General features: G+C 39.6%; 1 protein-coding gene across 1 annotated transcript in view; it reads left to right on the top strand.

The window, feature by feature from the left end:
* Window positions 1–16,905, top strand: part of tnpo1 (transportin 1) — an 83,003-nt gene that overhangs the window by 26,948 nt on the left and 39,150 nt on the right. Inside the window, exons 4-6 of the mRNA XM_055632165.1 lie at window positions 5,766–5,872; window positions 12,807–12,940; window positions 16,563–16,644. Of these exons, the coding sequence (XP_055488140.1) occupies window positions 5,766–5,872; window positions 12,807–12,940; window positions 16,563–16,644 (323 nt within the window). The remainder of the gene's footprint in view (window positions 1–5,765; window positions 5,873–12,806; window positions 12,941–16,562; window positions 16,645–16,905) is intronic.

Below are 16,905 nucleotides of genomic sequence, written 5' to 3'. Positions count from 1 at the left end.
TACATAAGGCTGATGTTGGTTGCTAGGTAGAACTGTTAAATGGAAGGAGTCTCATCTCTTACAACCAACACCCCATTCCTCCAAGGTTTCTTACATGTTGCTGCACCATGCTGAAATTAATCACACTTATCCTTCTCTCTGGAGTCTGTATTTTCTGCTACTTCAAACAGATATCCAATTGCTCTTTAAAAGATAGTGATCTCTGGCTCAGTGGCATTCCTTTTTTTAAGAAATGCCTGTAATCCTTTAATTCCATTTTAAATTCATAACTCGTGAAACTGATCTTCCCGTCTAAAAATCCACAAATTTTAATGTCTATCTTTGTGCTCAATTAATAGTCCTGTTTCTAACATTATTTCAAAGACGTTTCCTTAATTATGGCCTGATAACGGTGAAAAAACTAACACTTAAATTTTGGAAACACACATCAGTCCCTACTGTTAAGATGTGGATTACAAACATGTCCGAGACAATACATTTGGAAAATATTAGACTTATCTTGGCAGAAAAACCAGATCAATTTTTCAAGACGTGGACACCCTTCACCGAATTCTTACAAGGATAGTATGGGCTTTGGATTTAAATCCACTATGGGTTGGGGGACGGGGGGGGGGGACGAAAGGCAGGTATATCTCCACTCTTTTTTCCTTTTTTTCCCCCCTCTCCTCTCTGACACTCTTTGGCTACACTACTTTGGTAGTCTAGGGGTCCTATCTTTGCACCTCTCCCTTTTCTCTCTCTTGTTCTTTCTCTTTTCTTTTCCCTTATTTTCAAGTTAAAGTTAAAATTGAAGCTGTACATTAACTGTATAATTTTATATGCTGATTGTTTTATTCTTATACAATTGGTTCTAATTAAAAAAAAAAAAAAATTTAAACTTAAAAAAAAAAAATAATAATCCTATTTCAAGCTATACACTATTTTGTTACTAAACGTCTTTGCTCGAAAGTTATTGTTATGTTCACAGAATTGTATTTTAGTTGTTTGGTTCCTTTTTGTGTAGATTCATTGAATGAATACATCAAGGAACTGCAGATACTGGTTTACAAAGAATGAGCCAAACTGTTAGAGTAACAGCATCCCTGGAGAACATGGGTTGGTGATCGTTTGGGTTGGGTCAGAAGAAGGGTCCTGACCTGTAACGTCACCTATCCATACTCCTTGTGTCCTTCATGGTATAGCTTGTGTTTTTTCCAGGGGAGAAAATATCCTGATAAATATCATCTCGGTTCTGTGATTGAATCTGCTTCCAGTGCATTAACATTCATCCTTAATTAAGTAAACAGATACTGTACATAGTACTTCAGAATTGATCTCATCAATGTTCTGTATAATCGATGCATAACCTCCTTGCTTATATGTTTTGTTCACTTTGCAATACTATTGCAAAGCATACTATTAAGTATCTTAATTATGTGGTAACCTTAAAACGCACAGTCTCTCTGACTCAGAGCTCTGTAACCTCTTATCATTTAGATGATGGGCTTTTTTTCTTAAAGTCAAATGCTCAATTTCACATTTTCCAATAGTATGCCATTTTATGAGATATTTTCCCATTCACTCAATTCATCTATGTGCCTTTCTATTCTCTCTACACATTTTTACCATCTTAATTTTCCACCTCTTTGTGGCATCAACAAATGTATCTGCCATGCCATTGGTGTCTTCATTTAAATGATCCATATAAGTAATTAAAAAAATTGTCATTAATACTTACAATCAGAAAAAGACCCCATGCCTATTCTATATTTTTCTGTTAGCTTTCCATGACAATATTTTACTACTTGTACCATAAACTTTTATTTTCTTCTCAACCATTGGTGTGGCACATAAGCACATGCCATCTAGATAGCTAAGCATATTACACTCACCAGCATATGTTTCTGCTTCAAAGCAATTCCATAAATTGATCAAACATGGTTTCCTTTTTCACAAGGCATGTTGACTTTATCTGGTTACTGTGGCTCTAATGTTTACCCCAATGACAGATGTTAATTTGAATTCCTGCTTTCTCCTTCTCTTGGAGGAGGGATTAGTGTTTTGCTGCATTGTATTATAACTTCAGATGATATTGTCTAAAAAGTAGTGGAAATGGGCACCATTAAATGTATGAAAGGGGGAATTAGATAATTGAAGTGGAAAGACATGTAGGGACATGGAGGAAAGGGTAGAGGAGAGAGACAATTAAAATAATTCTTCCAGGGCATTGTCACAGTATTGAGCCAAATTAAACTTTTGTGATTAAATTCTGCAAACCACAAAGCACCAGATGTGATCATTGCATTAATTTAGGCATCAAGCACAAGGGAATCGTGCACATTGAATGGTGAGTACCTGCCTGTGTGTAAAGAAGCTGTCCAAATTCAACAAGACATGTGGCAAAATTCAGCTCACAGGAAGCTTTCCACTAAATTTAATGTCTGGAGTTCTATCTAAATATGCAACAAGACACATGCAGTCTTGTTGCCAGATCACTGTAACCCCCAGGGCACTGCTCTTAACAGTGCCATGGGGAAACGTCATTGACTATTCATCTTAGGGTTCTTCATTGACCTTCTTTATGTAAGGCCAAATAATATAGCTTTTCGCTGATTAATCTCCATTCAGCCCTGCCAATAATAAATTTTTGCTGTTTTACAGAAGGTCTGGGAAAGAGTTGGTGCTTTGTGTGACAAACAGTTATCACACAACTGTATCAAGTCCAGATAATGAATAGATGGAATGAGATCAAGCTGACCAGTTTTCCACTAGCCCACAAGACTCAAATTAGGAATATGATTAAATACTCACTCACAGTAAATGAGTGGATGGATAATTTTAAATCTAAGTGATAATACTTAAGTTAAACAAATTTTAACAATAACGAGGAAGAGGCATGCGTGTAAATTGAAATTCAAATCAGCTGCGATATTGCGGTGAAAGAACTTGAGTTAATATCCAATTCCCATGATTCTGTGATGCAGTCATACTTTGATTGCTTATGAAAAAATTAGTGGAAGTCTGCTATTGTAATCATTATAGATTTGGTCTGCTACTTATACATTATAACAACACACATAGATCAGTCTTCGCAACTTCAAGAACCCATGGAGAGGGACAAAACTGGACCTAAGGTTGAGATTTTTGATTGGAGAAAGGCTAACTTTGAGGAGATGCGAAAGGATTTAAAAGGAGTAAATTGGGACAGTTTGTTTTATGGGAAAGATGTGGAAGAGAAATGGAGTACATTTAAAGGTGAAATTTTAAGAGTACAGAATCTTTATGTCCCTGTTCGGTTGAAAGGAAATCGTAAAAATTGTAAAGAGCCATGGTTTTCAAGGGAAATTGGACACTTGGTTCAGAAAAAGAGGGAGATCTACAATAATTATAGGCAGCATGGAGTAAATGAGGTGCTTGAGGAGTATAAAGAATGTAAAAAGAATCTTAAGAAAGAAATTAGAAAAGCTAAAAGAAGATATGAGGTTGCTTTGGCAAGTAAGGTAAAAGTAAATCCGAAGGGTTTCTACCGCTATATTAATAGCAAAAGGATAACGAGGGATAAAATTGGTCCATTAGAGAGTCAGAGTGGACAGCTGTCTGCAGAGCCAAAAGAGATGGGGGAGATATTGAACAGTTTCTTTTCTTCGGTATTCACCAAGGAGAAGGATATTGAATTATGTGAGGTAAGGGAAACAAGTAGAGTAGCAATGGAAACTATGAGGATCAAAGAAGAGGAAGTACTGACACTTTTGAGAAATATAAAAGTGGATAAGTCTCCAGGTCCGGACAGGATATTCCCTAGGACATTGAGGGAAGTTAGTGTAGAAATAGCAGGGGCTATGGCAGAAATATTTCAAATGTCATTAGAAACGGGAATAGTGCCGGAGGATTGGCGTACTGCGCATGTTGTTCCATTGTTTAAAAAGGGGTCTAAGAGTAAACCTAGCAATTATAGACCTGTTAGTTTGACGTCAGTGGTGGTCAAATTAATGGAAAGAATACTTAGAGATAATATATATAAGCATCTGGATAAACAGGGTCTGATTAGGAACAGTCAACATGGATTTGTGCCTGGAAGGTCATGTTTAACTAATCTTCTTGAATTTTTTGAAGATGTTACTCGGGAAATTGATGAGGGTAAAGCAGTGGATGTTGGGTATATGGACTTCAGTAAGGCCTTTGACAAGGTTCCTCATGGAAGGTTGGTTAAGAAGGTTCAATGGTTGGGTATTAATGGTGGCGTAGCAAGATGGATTTAACAGTGGCTGAATGGGAGATGCCAGAGAGTAATGGTGGATGGTTGTTTGTCAGGTTGGAGGCCAGTGACGAGTGGGGTGCCACAGGGATCTGTGTTGGGTCCACTGTTGTTTTGTCATGTACATCAATGATCTGGATGATGGTGTGGTAAATTGGATTAGTAAGTATGCAGATGATACTAAGATAGGTGGGGTTGCGGGTAATGAAGTTGAGTTTCAAAGTCTACAGAGAGATTTATGCCAGTTGGAAGAGTGGGCTGAAAGATGGCAGATGGAGTTTAATGCTGATAAGTGTGAGGTGCTACATCTTGGCAGGACAAATCAAAATAGGACGTACATGGTAAATGGTAGGGAATTGAAGAATGTAGGTGAACAGAGGGATCTGGGAATAACTGCACAGTTCCCTGAAAGTGGAATCTCATGTAGATAGGGTGGTAAACGAAAGCTTTTGGTGTGCTGGCCTTTATAAATCAGAGCATTGAGTATAGAAGTTGGGATGTAATGTTAAAATTGTACAAGGCATTGGTGAGGCCAATTCTGGAGTATGGTGTACAATTTTGGTCGCCTAATTATAGGAAGGATGTCAACAAAATAGAGAGAGTACAGAGGAGATTTACTAGAATGTTGCCTGGGTTTCAGCAACTAAGTTACAGAGAAAGGTTGAACAAGTTAGGGCTTTATTCTTTGGAGCGCAGAAGGTTAAGGGGGGACTTGATAGAGGTTTTTAAAATGATGAGAGGGATAGACAGAGTTGACGTGGAAAAGCTTTTCCCACTGAGAGTAGGGAAGATTCAAACAAGGGGACATGACATGAGAATTAAGGGACTGAAGTTTAGGGGTAACATGAGGGGGAACTTCTTTACTCAGAGAGTGGTAGCTGTGTGGAATGAACTTCCAGTGAAGGTGGTGGAGGCAGGTTCGTTTTTATCATTTAAAAATAAATTGGATAGTTATATGGATTGGAAGGGAATGGAGGGTTATGGTCTGAGCGCAGGTATATGGGACTAGGGGAGATTATGTGTTCGGCACGGACTAGAAGGGTCGAGTCCGAGATGGCCTGTTTCCGTGTTGTAATTGTTATATGGTTATATGGAAGCGGTGACTTTGTGGGTTCAACTCAAATGTTTTTGCTGTTCTGATTTTGCCCATTCACCATGCTTCTATCATGACAGTTCAGAGTTAATGTAAGTGAAGATATTGCAGAAGTTGTGAATTGCACAGTATCAGATCTCTGATCGGTATTATTCACAGACTTTGTAGTAACACCTATCCCCCAAGACACAGACGCACATTTTCCTCATCTTTTCTTTCATTCCTCGTACTTATCCACTCTCATGTGTTCACTTTTTGCGTACATTTCTTTCTAAGCAATGCAATTTGTGGATATTATGGACGCATCAATAAAATGAGAAGTTGACCAATTGTACACTGCATAAAATTATATGATATCAGCACTTTTTAAATCTAAATTTTCAGTTAGATCAAGCTTCATTTAGAAGTGTTACAATTTTTTTTTAAATTTTAAAACAGGAATACTGATAACAACTATAGCCTCAAAAGGAGAGCTTCAAAATTGGCCAGATCTCTTGCCCAAGCTGTGTGCGCTTTTGGACTCAGAAGATTACAATACATGTGAAGTAAGTTTGGGGTGTAATTTTTTTGTTGTTGCAATTTCTGTTTTTTTCCATTTTTCTCAACATTTTTTAACAATAATGTTGTACGTGTTCAATTGTCATTAATTCCAAAATTGTATCACTGTTCAGATTAAACTCCATCTGCCATTTCTCTGCTAATTTCTATCTGCACCTGTAATGTATCCCGCTGCAAGCCTTCTTCACTGTCTGCAACTCCACCAATTTTGTAGTTGGCTGCAAACGTAGTATCCAACCCATCTACATTTACATCCGTCACTTGCATAAATCAAAAACAAGAGGTCCCATCGGAACTCCATTGATCATAGACCCATCAGCCAGAATAACACCTTTCCACCACAACCCTCCTGTTTTCTATGAGTAAGCCAATTCTAAAGATAAGTAACTGGATCCAAGTCACTGTGGATCCTGTACTTGGTAAGCTTCTGAATCAACTACAATGGGGGATTTATCAATTTCTTTACTAAATTCCATGTGAACAACATCCACTGCCCTACCCTCATCGACCACTTTCTTCACTTCCTCAAGAAGTTCAATCAAGTTCATAAGACATGACCTGCTGCGGACAAAGCCTTGCTGACTGTCTCTAATTAACCCATTTTCTTCTACATGCGAGTATATCCTATCCCAAAGAATTATCTAAAGTCTTCCATATCTCTGATGGGACGATCAAGAGGACAAGCTTCCTATGGTTACTTCTAGATTGTATGTTTTGGTCTGAACACATTAGTTTGTCAGGGATAAATAAAACACATGGTGTTTTGCAAACCAGTTTCTTTACATATAATCCTTGTCTCTGGGCAGCTAAAATCACAGTTGTGAGGCAATTTCCTTATTGAAAGAGAATGATGTCCATGATTGATGTTGAAGGCTGTTGAAGCTAGCATCGTCATTTGGGAATATGATCTAAATGTGTCAAGGGAGACATTTAAACTATTCATTTTGTATTGAATACATTTTGTCGTGTTCCCTGAACTAGAGTCCCTGATCCCCACCTCTGGTATAATCATCAGCAGCTTTACCTGTGTTTGTTGTGGCAGCACATTTCCCTTTAAATGTACAATCAATAATACTTTGTGGCATTTTGGGGTTTGTAATCTGCCAATAACTTTACGGAAACTGAAAAATTAAGTGTTCTTAGTGTTCTGAGTATTCTTCTAAACTAAGATTCGATTTGTGAATTCCTTAAGGAATATGCGAGAAAAGAGAGTTTGAAATGTTTTAAATGTTGGAATTTAAAATATTTGATATTAAAAATTAATAACATCTGGTGTGTCTTGTGCCCAAGTGTCTTTGTATCAGTACCAATTGCCAAGATTAATCTAATTAATTCATTGAGATACCATACTGAGCTAACAGCACAACAAAATGATTAATTGTTAACTCTTTATTCAAGAAGGGCTGCAGGGAAAATGCTGGGAACTATTGGCCAGTGAGCTTAACATCTGCAGTTGGAAAGCAACTGGAGAGTATTCTGAGGGATAGGATGAGTGCATTTAGATTGGCATGGGCTGATTGGGGTTAGTCAGCATGGTTTTGTGTGTGGGAGGTTGTTTCTCACAAATCTGAGTTTTTTGAAGACGTGACCATGAAGGTTGATGAGGGCAGAGCTATAGATGTTTATATATGGACTTCAGCAAAGCATTCAACAAGGTTTTGCATGGTTGGCTGCTCTGGAAGGTTAGATCACATGGGATACAAGGAGAGATAGCTGAATGGATAGAAAATTGGTTTTGTGGAAGGAAGCAAAAGGTGATAGTGGAGGGTTGGTTCTCAGACTGGAGGCCTGCGACTAGTGGTGTGCCTCTGGGTTCAGTACTGGGGCCCATTGTTGTTTGTCATATCAATGATTTGGATGAGAACATGCATGGCAAGATTAGCAAGTTTGCAGATGAAACAAAAGTAGGTAGTTTTGCTGATAGTGAAGTTGTGAAAAACTGCAGCATGATCATGATTGATTGGCCAGGTGGTCTGAGGAGTGGTTTGATGGCATTTAATACAGAGAAATGTGAGGAGTTGCTTTTTGGGAAGTCTATAACATGGGCAGAACCTACACTGGTTCCACAGGTGCGTGGTTCCTTGAAGGTAGAGTCGCAGGTAGATTGGGTAATCAAAAAGGCATTTGGCACAATGGCCTTCGTCAGCCTAGAGTATAGATTCAGATTCAGATTCAATTTTAATTGTCATTGTCAGTGTACAGTACAGAGACAACGAAATGCATTTAGCATCTCCCTGGAAGAGCGACATAGCAAACGATTTGAATAAATAATAATAAGTGTCCGGGGGGGGGGGGGGGGGGTGGGTGGTGATTGGCAGTCACCGAGGTACGTTGTTGAGTAGAGTGACAGCCGCCGGAAAGAAGCTGTTCCTCGACCTGCTGGTTCGGCAACGGAGAGACCTGTAGCGCCTCCCGGATGGTAGGAGGGTAAACAGTCCATGGTTGGGGTGAGAGCAGTCCTTGGCGATGCTGAGCGCCCTCCGCAGACAGCGCTTGCTTTGGACAGACTCAATGGAGGGGAGCGAGGAACCGGGGATGTGTGGGCAATTTTCACCACCCTCTGCAATGCCTTCCGGTCGGAGACAGAGCAGTTGCCATACCATACTGGGTTGCAGTTGGTAAGGATGCTCTCGATGGTGCAGCGGTAGAAGTTCACCAGGATCTGAGGAGACAGATGGACCTTCTTCAGTCTCCTTAGGAAGAAGAGACGCTGATGAGCCTTCTTGATCAGAGTAGAGGTATTGTGGGTCCAAGAGAGGTCATCGGAGATGTTGACTCCCAGGAACCTGAAGCTAGAAACTCGTTCCACCTCCGTCCCGTTAATGTGGATGGGGGTGTGTGTGCCGCCTCTGGACTTCCTGAAGTCTACAATGAGCTCCTTGGTCTTCTTGGAGGTAAGGGCCAGGTTGTTGTCAGCGCACCATGCTGCTAAGTGCTGGACCTCCTCCCTGTAGGCCAGCTCATCGTTGTTGCTGATGAGGCCAATCACCGTTGTATCACCTGCATACTTGATGATGGTGTTAGTACCATGTACAGGTGTGCAGTCATAGGTGAAGAGGGAGTAGAGGAGGGGGCTCAGCACACAGCCCTGTGGAACGCCGGTGTTCAGGGTGAGGGTTGAAGAGGTGTGCTTGTCTAACCTCACAGACTGGGGTCTGTTGGTTAGAAAGTCCAGTATCCAGTTGCAGAGGGAGGGGTCGATGCCCAGGTTACCGAGTTTGGTGATCAGTTTTGATGGTATAATGGTGTTGAATGCTGAGCTGTAATCGATGAACAGCATTCATAGAAGTTGGGAGGTCATGTTGCAGTTGTAATAGACGTTGGTGAGGCCGCGTTTAGAGCATTTTGTTCAGTTCTGGGCGCTATGGTATAGGATGGATGGTATCAAGCTGGAAAGGGGTCAGAGAAAATTTGAGGATGTTGCCAAGACTAGAGTGTGTGTGCTATAGGGAGAGGTTGAGTAGGTTGTGACTATATTCCTTGGAGCACAGGTGGATGAGGGGTGATCATTTAGAGGTGTATAAAATTATGAGAGGAATCGATTGGGTAGATGCACAGAGTATCTTGCCCAGACTTGGACCAGAGGACATAGGTTTAAGGTGAAGGGGAAAATATTTAATTGGAATCTGGGGGGTAATCATAAGGAGGTGTGCCTCACTGGTATTGGAGATAGAGTTTAAACCGAGCAAGTGTGAGGGGTTGTCGACTTTAACTTCCATTTTGATTGGGACTTAGTGCAAAAATAATTTGTTAAGAGGATTTCCTGAACCAGTCCAACTCGAAGAGGATCTTGTACAGGAAAACTAGCCTGGTCAGGAAACAGTGATCAGATCTCCAGGTTTTAAAATTGTTATGTACAAAAATACATCTGGGCCTTGGGGGAAGGAACAAAATTGGGGTACGGTGGATTACAGGATTATTAGGTAGAGGCTTGGGAGAGTAAATTAGCAGTTGTCATTGTGTAAGTCCACATCTGTTGTGTGGGAGCCATTTAAAGGCCAATTGATCAAAGTTTAGGACTGGCATGTCCCAGTAAAGAGGAAGGATAAGGATGTCGAATAAGGGAACCAAGAGATGACAAAAGAGGTTGTAAGTTTGGTTAAAAAGAGAAAAAGGTGGGTGCAAGGTTTAGAAAGATGTAATCTGACAGGGCCAGAGAAACATAAAGTAAGCAGGAAAGAACTCGAGCAGGTAATTTGAAGAGCCGAAAGAGGCCATGAAATGTCATTTACGAGACAGATTAAAGAACATCTCAGGGCTTTTTATATGTACATTAAAAGCAAGAGGGTAACCAGGGAGATGGTAGACCACTCAAGGATAAAGAAGGGAATTTATGCTTGGAATCAGAAGATGTAGGTGAAATACGAAATAAGTAGTTTGCATCTGTATTTACCAAGGAGAACGACATGGAGGACAGCGAAATCAGTGGGGGAAGCTTAATATGCTAGGTCACATTGAGATCAAGAAGGGGGTGGTCTTGATGCTATTGACAAGCATTACGGTGGATAAATCCCCGGAGCCTGATAGGGTCAATCCCAGGTTTTGGAGAGAGGCAAGAGAGTAGATTGCAGGGGCCTTGATGAAGATCTTTGAATCCTTCCTAGCCACAAGTGAGATATAGGAGGTCTGGTGAGTAACCATTGTTGTTCTTTCAAGAAGGGAAGAAGAGAGAATCCAGAAAATCATAAGGAGGTGTGCCTCACTGGTATTGGAGATGATTCTTTATGATAGGATTTACTCACATTTTGAAGAGTATGGGCTAATTAGGGATATTCATGATCGCTTTGTCCACAGCAGGTTATGTCTTACGAACTGAATTGAAATTTTTGTTAGGTGAAAAGGGGTCAATGAGGCAGTGGGTGTTATGTACGTGAATTTTAGTAAGACATTTGGCGGAGTCTCATGGTAGGCTTATCTAGAAGATTACAATGCATATGATCCCCAGTGACATGGGTGACTTGGATACGGCACAGGCCTACTCAATGCAGAGAGTTATGGTGGAAGGATGTTATACTGGCTGGAGGTCTGTGACCAGTGGAGTTTTACATACAACATAACAGCACAAGAATAGGCCCTTCGGCTGTCTGTCCGTCTGTCTGTGTCTGTCTGTCTGTCACATGATGTCAAGACCAATTATTGTCTATCTGCCCATAATCCATATCCCACCATCCCCTGCATATCCATATGGCTTTCCAAAAGTCTCTTGGACACTTAAGACACTATTGTATCTGATTCCACACGAGCAGTGCTTTCCAGGCACTTATCATACTGTGTTTAAAAAATAAAATGCCTTGCACATCTCTTTTAACATCAGTTCTGCAGGGGTTACATTGAGACCTCTAACTTGTGATATATATAAACCACTTGGACGTAAACATAGATGGGTTGGGTTTGCCGACAGCAAAGGGGTAACAGTATACAGCAGGATTTAGATCAGCTACAGAAAGAGGAATGGCAGATATAGTTTAAACCGAGCAAATGTGAGGAGTTGTACTTTGGAAGGTCAAATATAAGGGGTAAGCAACACCCTTAACATTGAGCGTAAATCTTGGGGTCCAAGTCCATAGCTCCCTGAAATTGATAGTGGTAAAGAAGGCATATGATACGTTTGTCTTCACTGGCCAGGGGCAGTGAGAATTAGTCAGGAAATCATGATGCAGCTTTATAGAACTTTGATTAGTCCTCATTTGAAGTATTGTATGCAGTTATGTTGAATTATTATAGGAAGAATATGGAGGCTTTGAAGAGGGAGCAGAAGGGGTTTACCAGAATGATGCCGAGATTAGATAGTATTAGCTAAGGAGAAGTTGAACAAACCCAATTGTTTTCTCGGCAAGGTTGAGGAGAGACCTGATTGAAATGAATATGATTGTGAGAGGCATAGGTTGTTAGAGCGGTGGTGGAGGCAGATATGATAGTGGCATTTAAGAAGCTTTTAGATAGACACATGGATATGCAGAGAATGGAACATATGCAGACAGAGGTGATGAGTTTAACTTTGCATTGTACATTGGGCTGAAAGGCCTATTCCTGTGCCGTACTGTTTTGTTACAGTCAACAAAAAAGCTGGTTAGCAGCAGGATAAAGCAAATAAAGGCATCCAGGCTAGTGTTGTAGACCTGTGATCTAGAATAAAATTTGCTTTGTGGTAAATTATCCCAGTATAGTCGCAGCATCAGTATCTAACCGTCAATGTGAAATACTTCCCAAAGGTTTTCTGTCAGCAAAACATAGAATATATTCAATCTGATTAAATTCCAGTCCATCTATTTACTTTAATTTTTTTATCAAAATGATAGCACATATGTTCAAAGTATTGTGTAGGAAAGAACTGCAGATGCTGGTTTAGATCGAAGATAGACTCAAAATGCTGGAGTAACTCAGCGGGACAGGCAGCATCTCTGGAGAGAAGGAATGGGCGATGTTTCGGGTTGAGACCCTTCTTCAGACTGGTCAATAGTATTGTCGGTTGATCAGTCTTGAAGCAAACATTTGAGAAGGAGCAGAATTATAGAGGTAGTGAGTGGCAACTGTTTATGTCAAGGCCGGATTGGACAGTGTGTGCATTCAGAAATGAGGAAGAAAACCCCTGGTATCTGGGAACCTAGAAATAATAGGGATGGGGAATATTTTCCGAAATAAGATTACAGATTGTGTTGGAAAAGAATCCATATACCTCATTCATGATCACATCCGTTCTGAAGTCCTTCCATATAAAACATTAGTAAAGATACACAAATTAGCATAAATGGTCATTTTAAAACTATCTATTTGCAAATAGTTTGCTGAGAATTAAATAAAGTACGTTTCTCCCTTATATGGTTTTCTTAAAATGTCAGAAATGCAGTGAAAGTTGACTTTGGTAATTGTATAACATAATTGACATGTGCTTCTTACTAGTTGTATTGTTTCCTTTTTCAGGGAGCCTTTGGCGCTCTTCAGAAGATATGTGAAGATTCTGCTGAGATTTTAGACAGTGATATCCTGGACAGACCTCTCAATGTCATGATTCCTAAATTTCTGCAGTTTTTTAAACACAGCAGTTCCAAGATAAGGCAAGATCAATTTTATGTTCCGGAAATGTTGGGTATTTGTGAAGTTCAACGGTGCACGGTGGCATAATGAAGTTGCAGTTAGAATAGCTGTCTCCCAGCCGCACCGACATGGGTTCAGTGCTAATCTGTCAATGTGGAGTTTCCACATTCTTCCTTTGGCCACATGGATTTCCCATCTGCTCTGGTTTCCTTCCACATCCACAACGATGCACCAGTTTCCCAATGAATTGTGTTATGTGGTCAGTGGGAGAATCGGGCGGAGGTGGGGTTGTTAATAGTTATGTGGACAAGAAAAAAATTGAATAAAAATAAGTGGGGAATTAATGAGATACATCTGGAGCTGGCATGAACTTAATGGATGAATGGTTTTAATGTCATGAGCTTTTTCTAACTCTAAAAATTGTGCAATGTGTGGTTTAGTAAGGCCATGTTTAGTTTAGAGATACAGCGCGGAATCAGGCTGTTCAGCCCAACAGGTCTGCACTGACCAGCGATCCCCACATATTAACACTGTCCTACACACACTTGGGCCAATGTTTACATTTACCAAGCCAATTTACCTATGTACCTGTACGTCTTTGGATACTTGTAGGCAAATTCTTTATCTGAATTTTAGAGTTAATTTTAGAACACTGTCTTATTTGTTAAATGAGAACTGGGATACAGGTGAATGCACAAGGAACACAACCGACGAAGAATATAGACGAGGGTAAAAATGTAATGAAGCATTTGGCTTGAAACCAAAGGTGTGATTGTGAACAGCTTAATCTTTATCAAACGGTTACGCCTTATAGGATCAAAATCTAGAACAATACAGCATGGGATATAGGTCCTTCAGCCCTGACCTATCCCTGACAGTGCTTCATAGTGCTAGATAGCAGCCCTTAAGCCACCCACCACTCTGTGTGGGTGAAAAAAACCTTGCCCTGTACATTTCTGTAAATTTCACTACTCTCACTTTAATGCAGTTCATTCTGGTATTTGGCATTTCCACCCTGGGGGGTGGGGAAAGGGTTTTGTCTATCCTGTCTATGCCTCTCATTATTTAATGTATTTCCATCAGGTCTCCCACAATCTCTGATGTTCTAGAGAATACAATTCAGTTTGTTCAACCTTCCTGATAGCTAATACCCTTTAAATTCAGGTAGCATTCTGGAAACCTCTTCTGTACTCTTTAACGTCTCCACACCCTTCCTGCAGTGGGACAACCAGAACTTCACACGATACACCAAATGTGGCCTAACCAAAGTTCTAGAAAACTGCCACAAGACTTCCTGACTCTTGTACTCAATACCCCAACACATGATGACAAGCAGAAGATCTGAAACATCACCCCATCCCTTCTCTCCAGAGATGCTGCCTATCCCGCTTAGTTACTCCCGCATTTTGTGTCTATCTTCAGTGTAAACCAGCATCTGCAGTTCCTTCCTACACATACAATATGCCGCCTTTACCACTTCTGGTGTTACCACTTTCAGAAAGCTATGGACGTGGACCCCAATGCTGTTAAGGGTCTTGCCATTAACTATATAATTTTCCCTTGCATTCAACCTCCCAAAGTGTAACACCTCGCACCTACTCAAACTAAACTCTAACAGCCATATCTCTGCTCATTTCTGTAGCTGATCTATTATATATTCTACTGACAGCCTTCCTTGCTATTCACAACTCCACTGATTTTAGTGTCGTTTTCAAAATTACTGACCAACCCATCCACATTTACGTCCAGTTCATGTAAATATCACACAAAACATAGGTCCCAGTATAAATCGCTGTGGCACTCCACCGGTCTCCAGCCAGAATAATATCCTTCTACCACAACCTTTGTGTTCTATTGGCAAGCCAGTTCAGAATACGTGACAAAGTCATTGGTTCCTGTGATTGTAATCTTCTGGATCAGCCTACCATAAGGGACTTTATCAAATGCCATACTAGAATCCATGTAGATAACATCCTCAGCCCTACATTCTGCTATCATCTTTGTCACTTCCTCAAAAAACACTAAGTCCTTAAGACATGACCTGCTGCGAACAAATTCATGTGTGCTGACTCTCTCTAATTAGTCCTTACTCTTTGAAATGCGATTGCATCAGAATCCTCTCCTAACCTTTTCATTCAGGATAGTTACCTAATCCTACAGATTAATTAAAATCTTATTGATATTTTTAAAGAAATGCTTTTGTAAATTTGTGATTACGCATCACAACTCTTGTCACATCAGCTGTGTTAGAGTTAAAATACTTTTGTGTAATACTTAAATTTTGGAATCTTTCAGAAAAATATAGTTATAATTGGAGGTTTTTACAGTCTCAACCATGTGCATGTTTCTCGAGTCTCAATCTTGGGGAGGGGGGGGGGGGGGGGGGGGGGGGGAGGGGGGGGGGATGGATGAGAAGAAACCCCACTGGTGATCTTAATGGGTTCTTCTGATCAAACATGAAAAGCCTATATAGAACTTGACCATGAATTTCCCTTTATTTATATATTTGTTTGTGGTCTTTCATTCCACTTCCCACATGATATGCTACTGATTTTGTCTGCTATGTTTTTAATGCCTCCTGCATCCTCCAGTCTCATTCTGAAACTTGTAAGATTGGAACAACAAATATGTACTCGACTTTAGTGTCTGCAATTAATTCAAACATGTAAAATTATTTAGTTTGTGCATTAGTACATTGGAAGAGCTAATTTCCAAATTCATGTGTGTAAAAAAAAAAAGAAAGTTTAATCTATAGATTTACCAAAAATGTTGCAGATTCAGTTCTATAAAGAATTTGAGTAAAACAAAAAGATGAAGTAACGCAACAGATTAGGCAGTATCTGTGGAAGGAATGGATCGATGATGTTTTGGATTGATACCCTTCTTATGCCACCCTTTTTCCTTCCACAGACTGCCTGATCCACTGAATTACTTCAGCACTTTGTTTAACTCAAGATCCCAGCATCTACAGTTTTTTGTGTTTCTACAAGGAACTTGCTGTGTATGTTTTAATGTCAGATTGGCAGCTTTTGTCCATATTTTTTCATTCTCGAAAAAATCCTTGAGATACTATTGTTTTAGAATATCCAGCATGAATGTACAGATTACTGTACAGAATTTTGTTTATATTGACTACAATCAGTATATTTTGGCATTTGGCATTTCTGCCGCAAGTTGCCGCAAATTTAAATATTAGAGCATCCTCTAGTGGTAAAAGTTTGATTTTGTAACTTTTCAATTGATTTTCCTTATTCATACAGCTTTAAAATACAATTCCCAACAATATTCACAGGACATTCCCTATACTAGATCATTTCACTTGTTGAATAAGAAATTCTATACAATTTTTGGATATTTACAATTTTCATTAAATTGATTATTGTGGACAATGAATTTAGTATCTCCAATATCTTAACATGTTATCCTTTGATTTCTGATTTAAACTCTCTTGTGGCGAATGAACAACAGGTTAACGTCAAAGCTCTTTTGGGATTACGTGTAATTCAATTTGGAAATATAGCTCTTTCAAAAAGTTATTAAATAATTTTAGAATTCTCTAATTTTGGTTTACAACAGGATATTTGTAATCGTAAACTTTATTTGGAAAATGTTCTATTATGAAATGCTGTGTATATTTTTCAGGTCGCATGCTGTTGCCTGTGTGAACCAATTCATTATCAGTAGAACTCAAGCTTTGATGTTGCATATCGACTCTTTCATCGAGGTATGTTTACCTTTGCTTTGAGATGATATTTTGTGACTTTTATCTTTAAATAGTGAGTGCTTGTTTTGAAATAGCTATTACCACGAAGACCCTTTTTCATTGTTATTGTTTTTAGTATTTTAAATTGTGAGTTAAATCATGGCTACTCGGGGAAAGCTTTTGTTGAAAAGTGTGAAGACTTTGACAGTTCAGATGATTTATCTGTTTTGTATTTGAAAGCTAATGTGATTTTAACATCTCTAATACACAGTTTTCTTTGAT

This window comes from Leucoraja erinacea, chromosome 3 (genome assembly GCF_028641065.1).
Source record: "Leucoraja erinacea ecotype New England chromosome 3, Leri_hhj_1, whole genome shotgun sequence".
NCBI lineage: Eukaryota > Metazoa > Chordata > Chondrichthyes > Rajiformes > Rajidae > Leucoraja > Leucoraja erinaceus.
The sequence above is the reverse complement of the archived record's forward strand: the minus strand, read 5'-3'. Positions and strand labels throughout refer to the sequence as shown.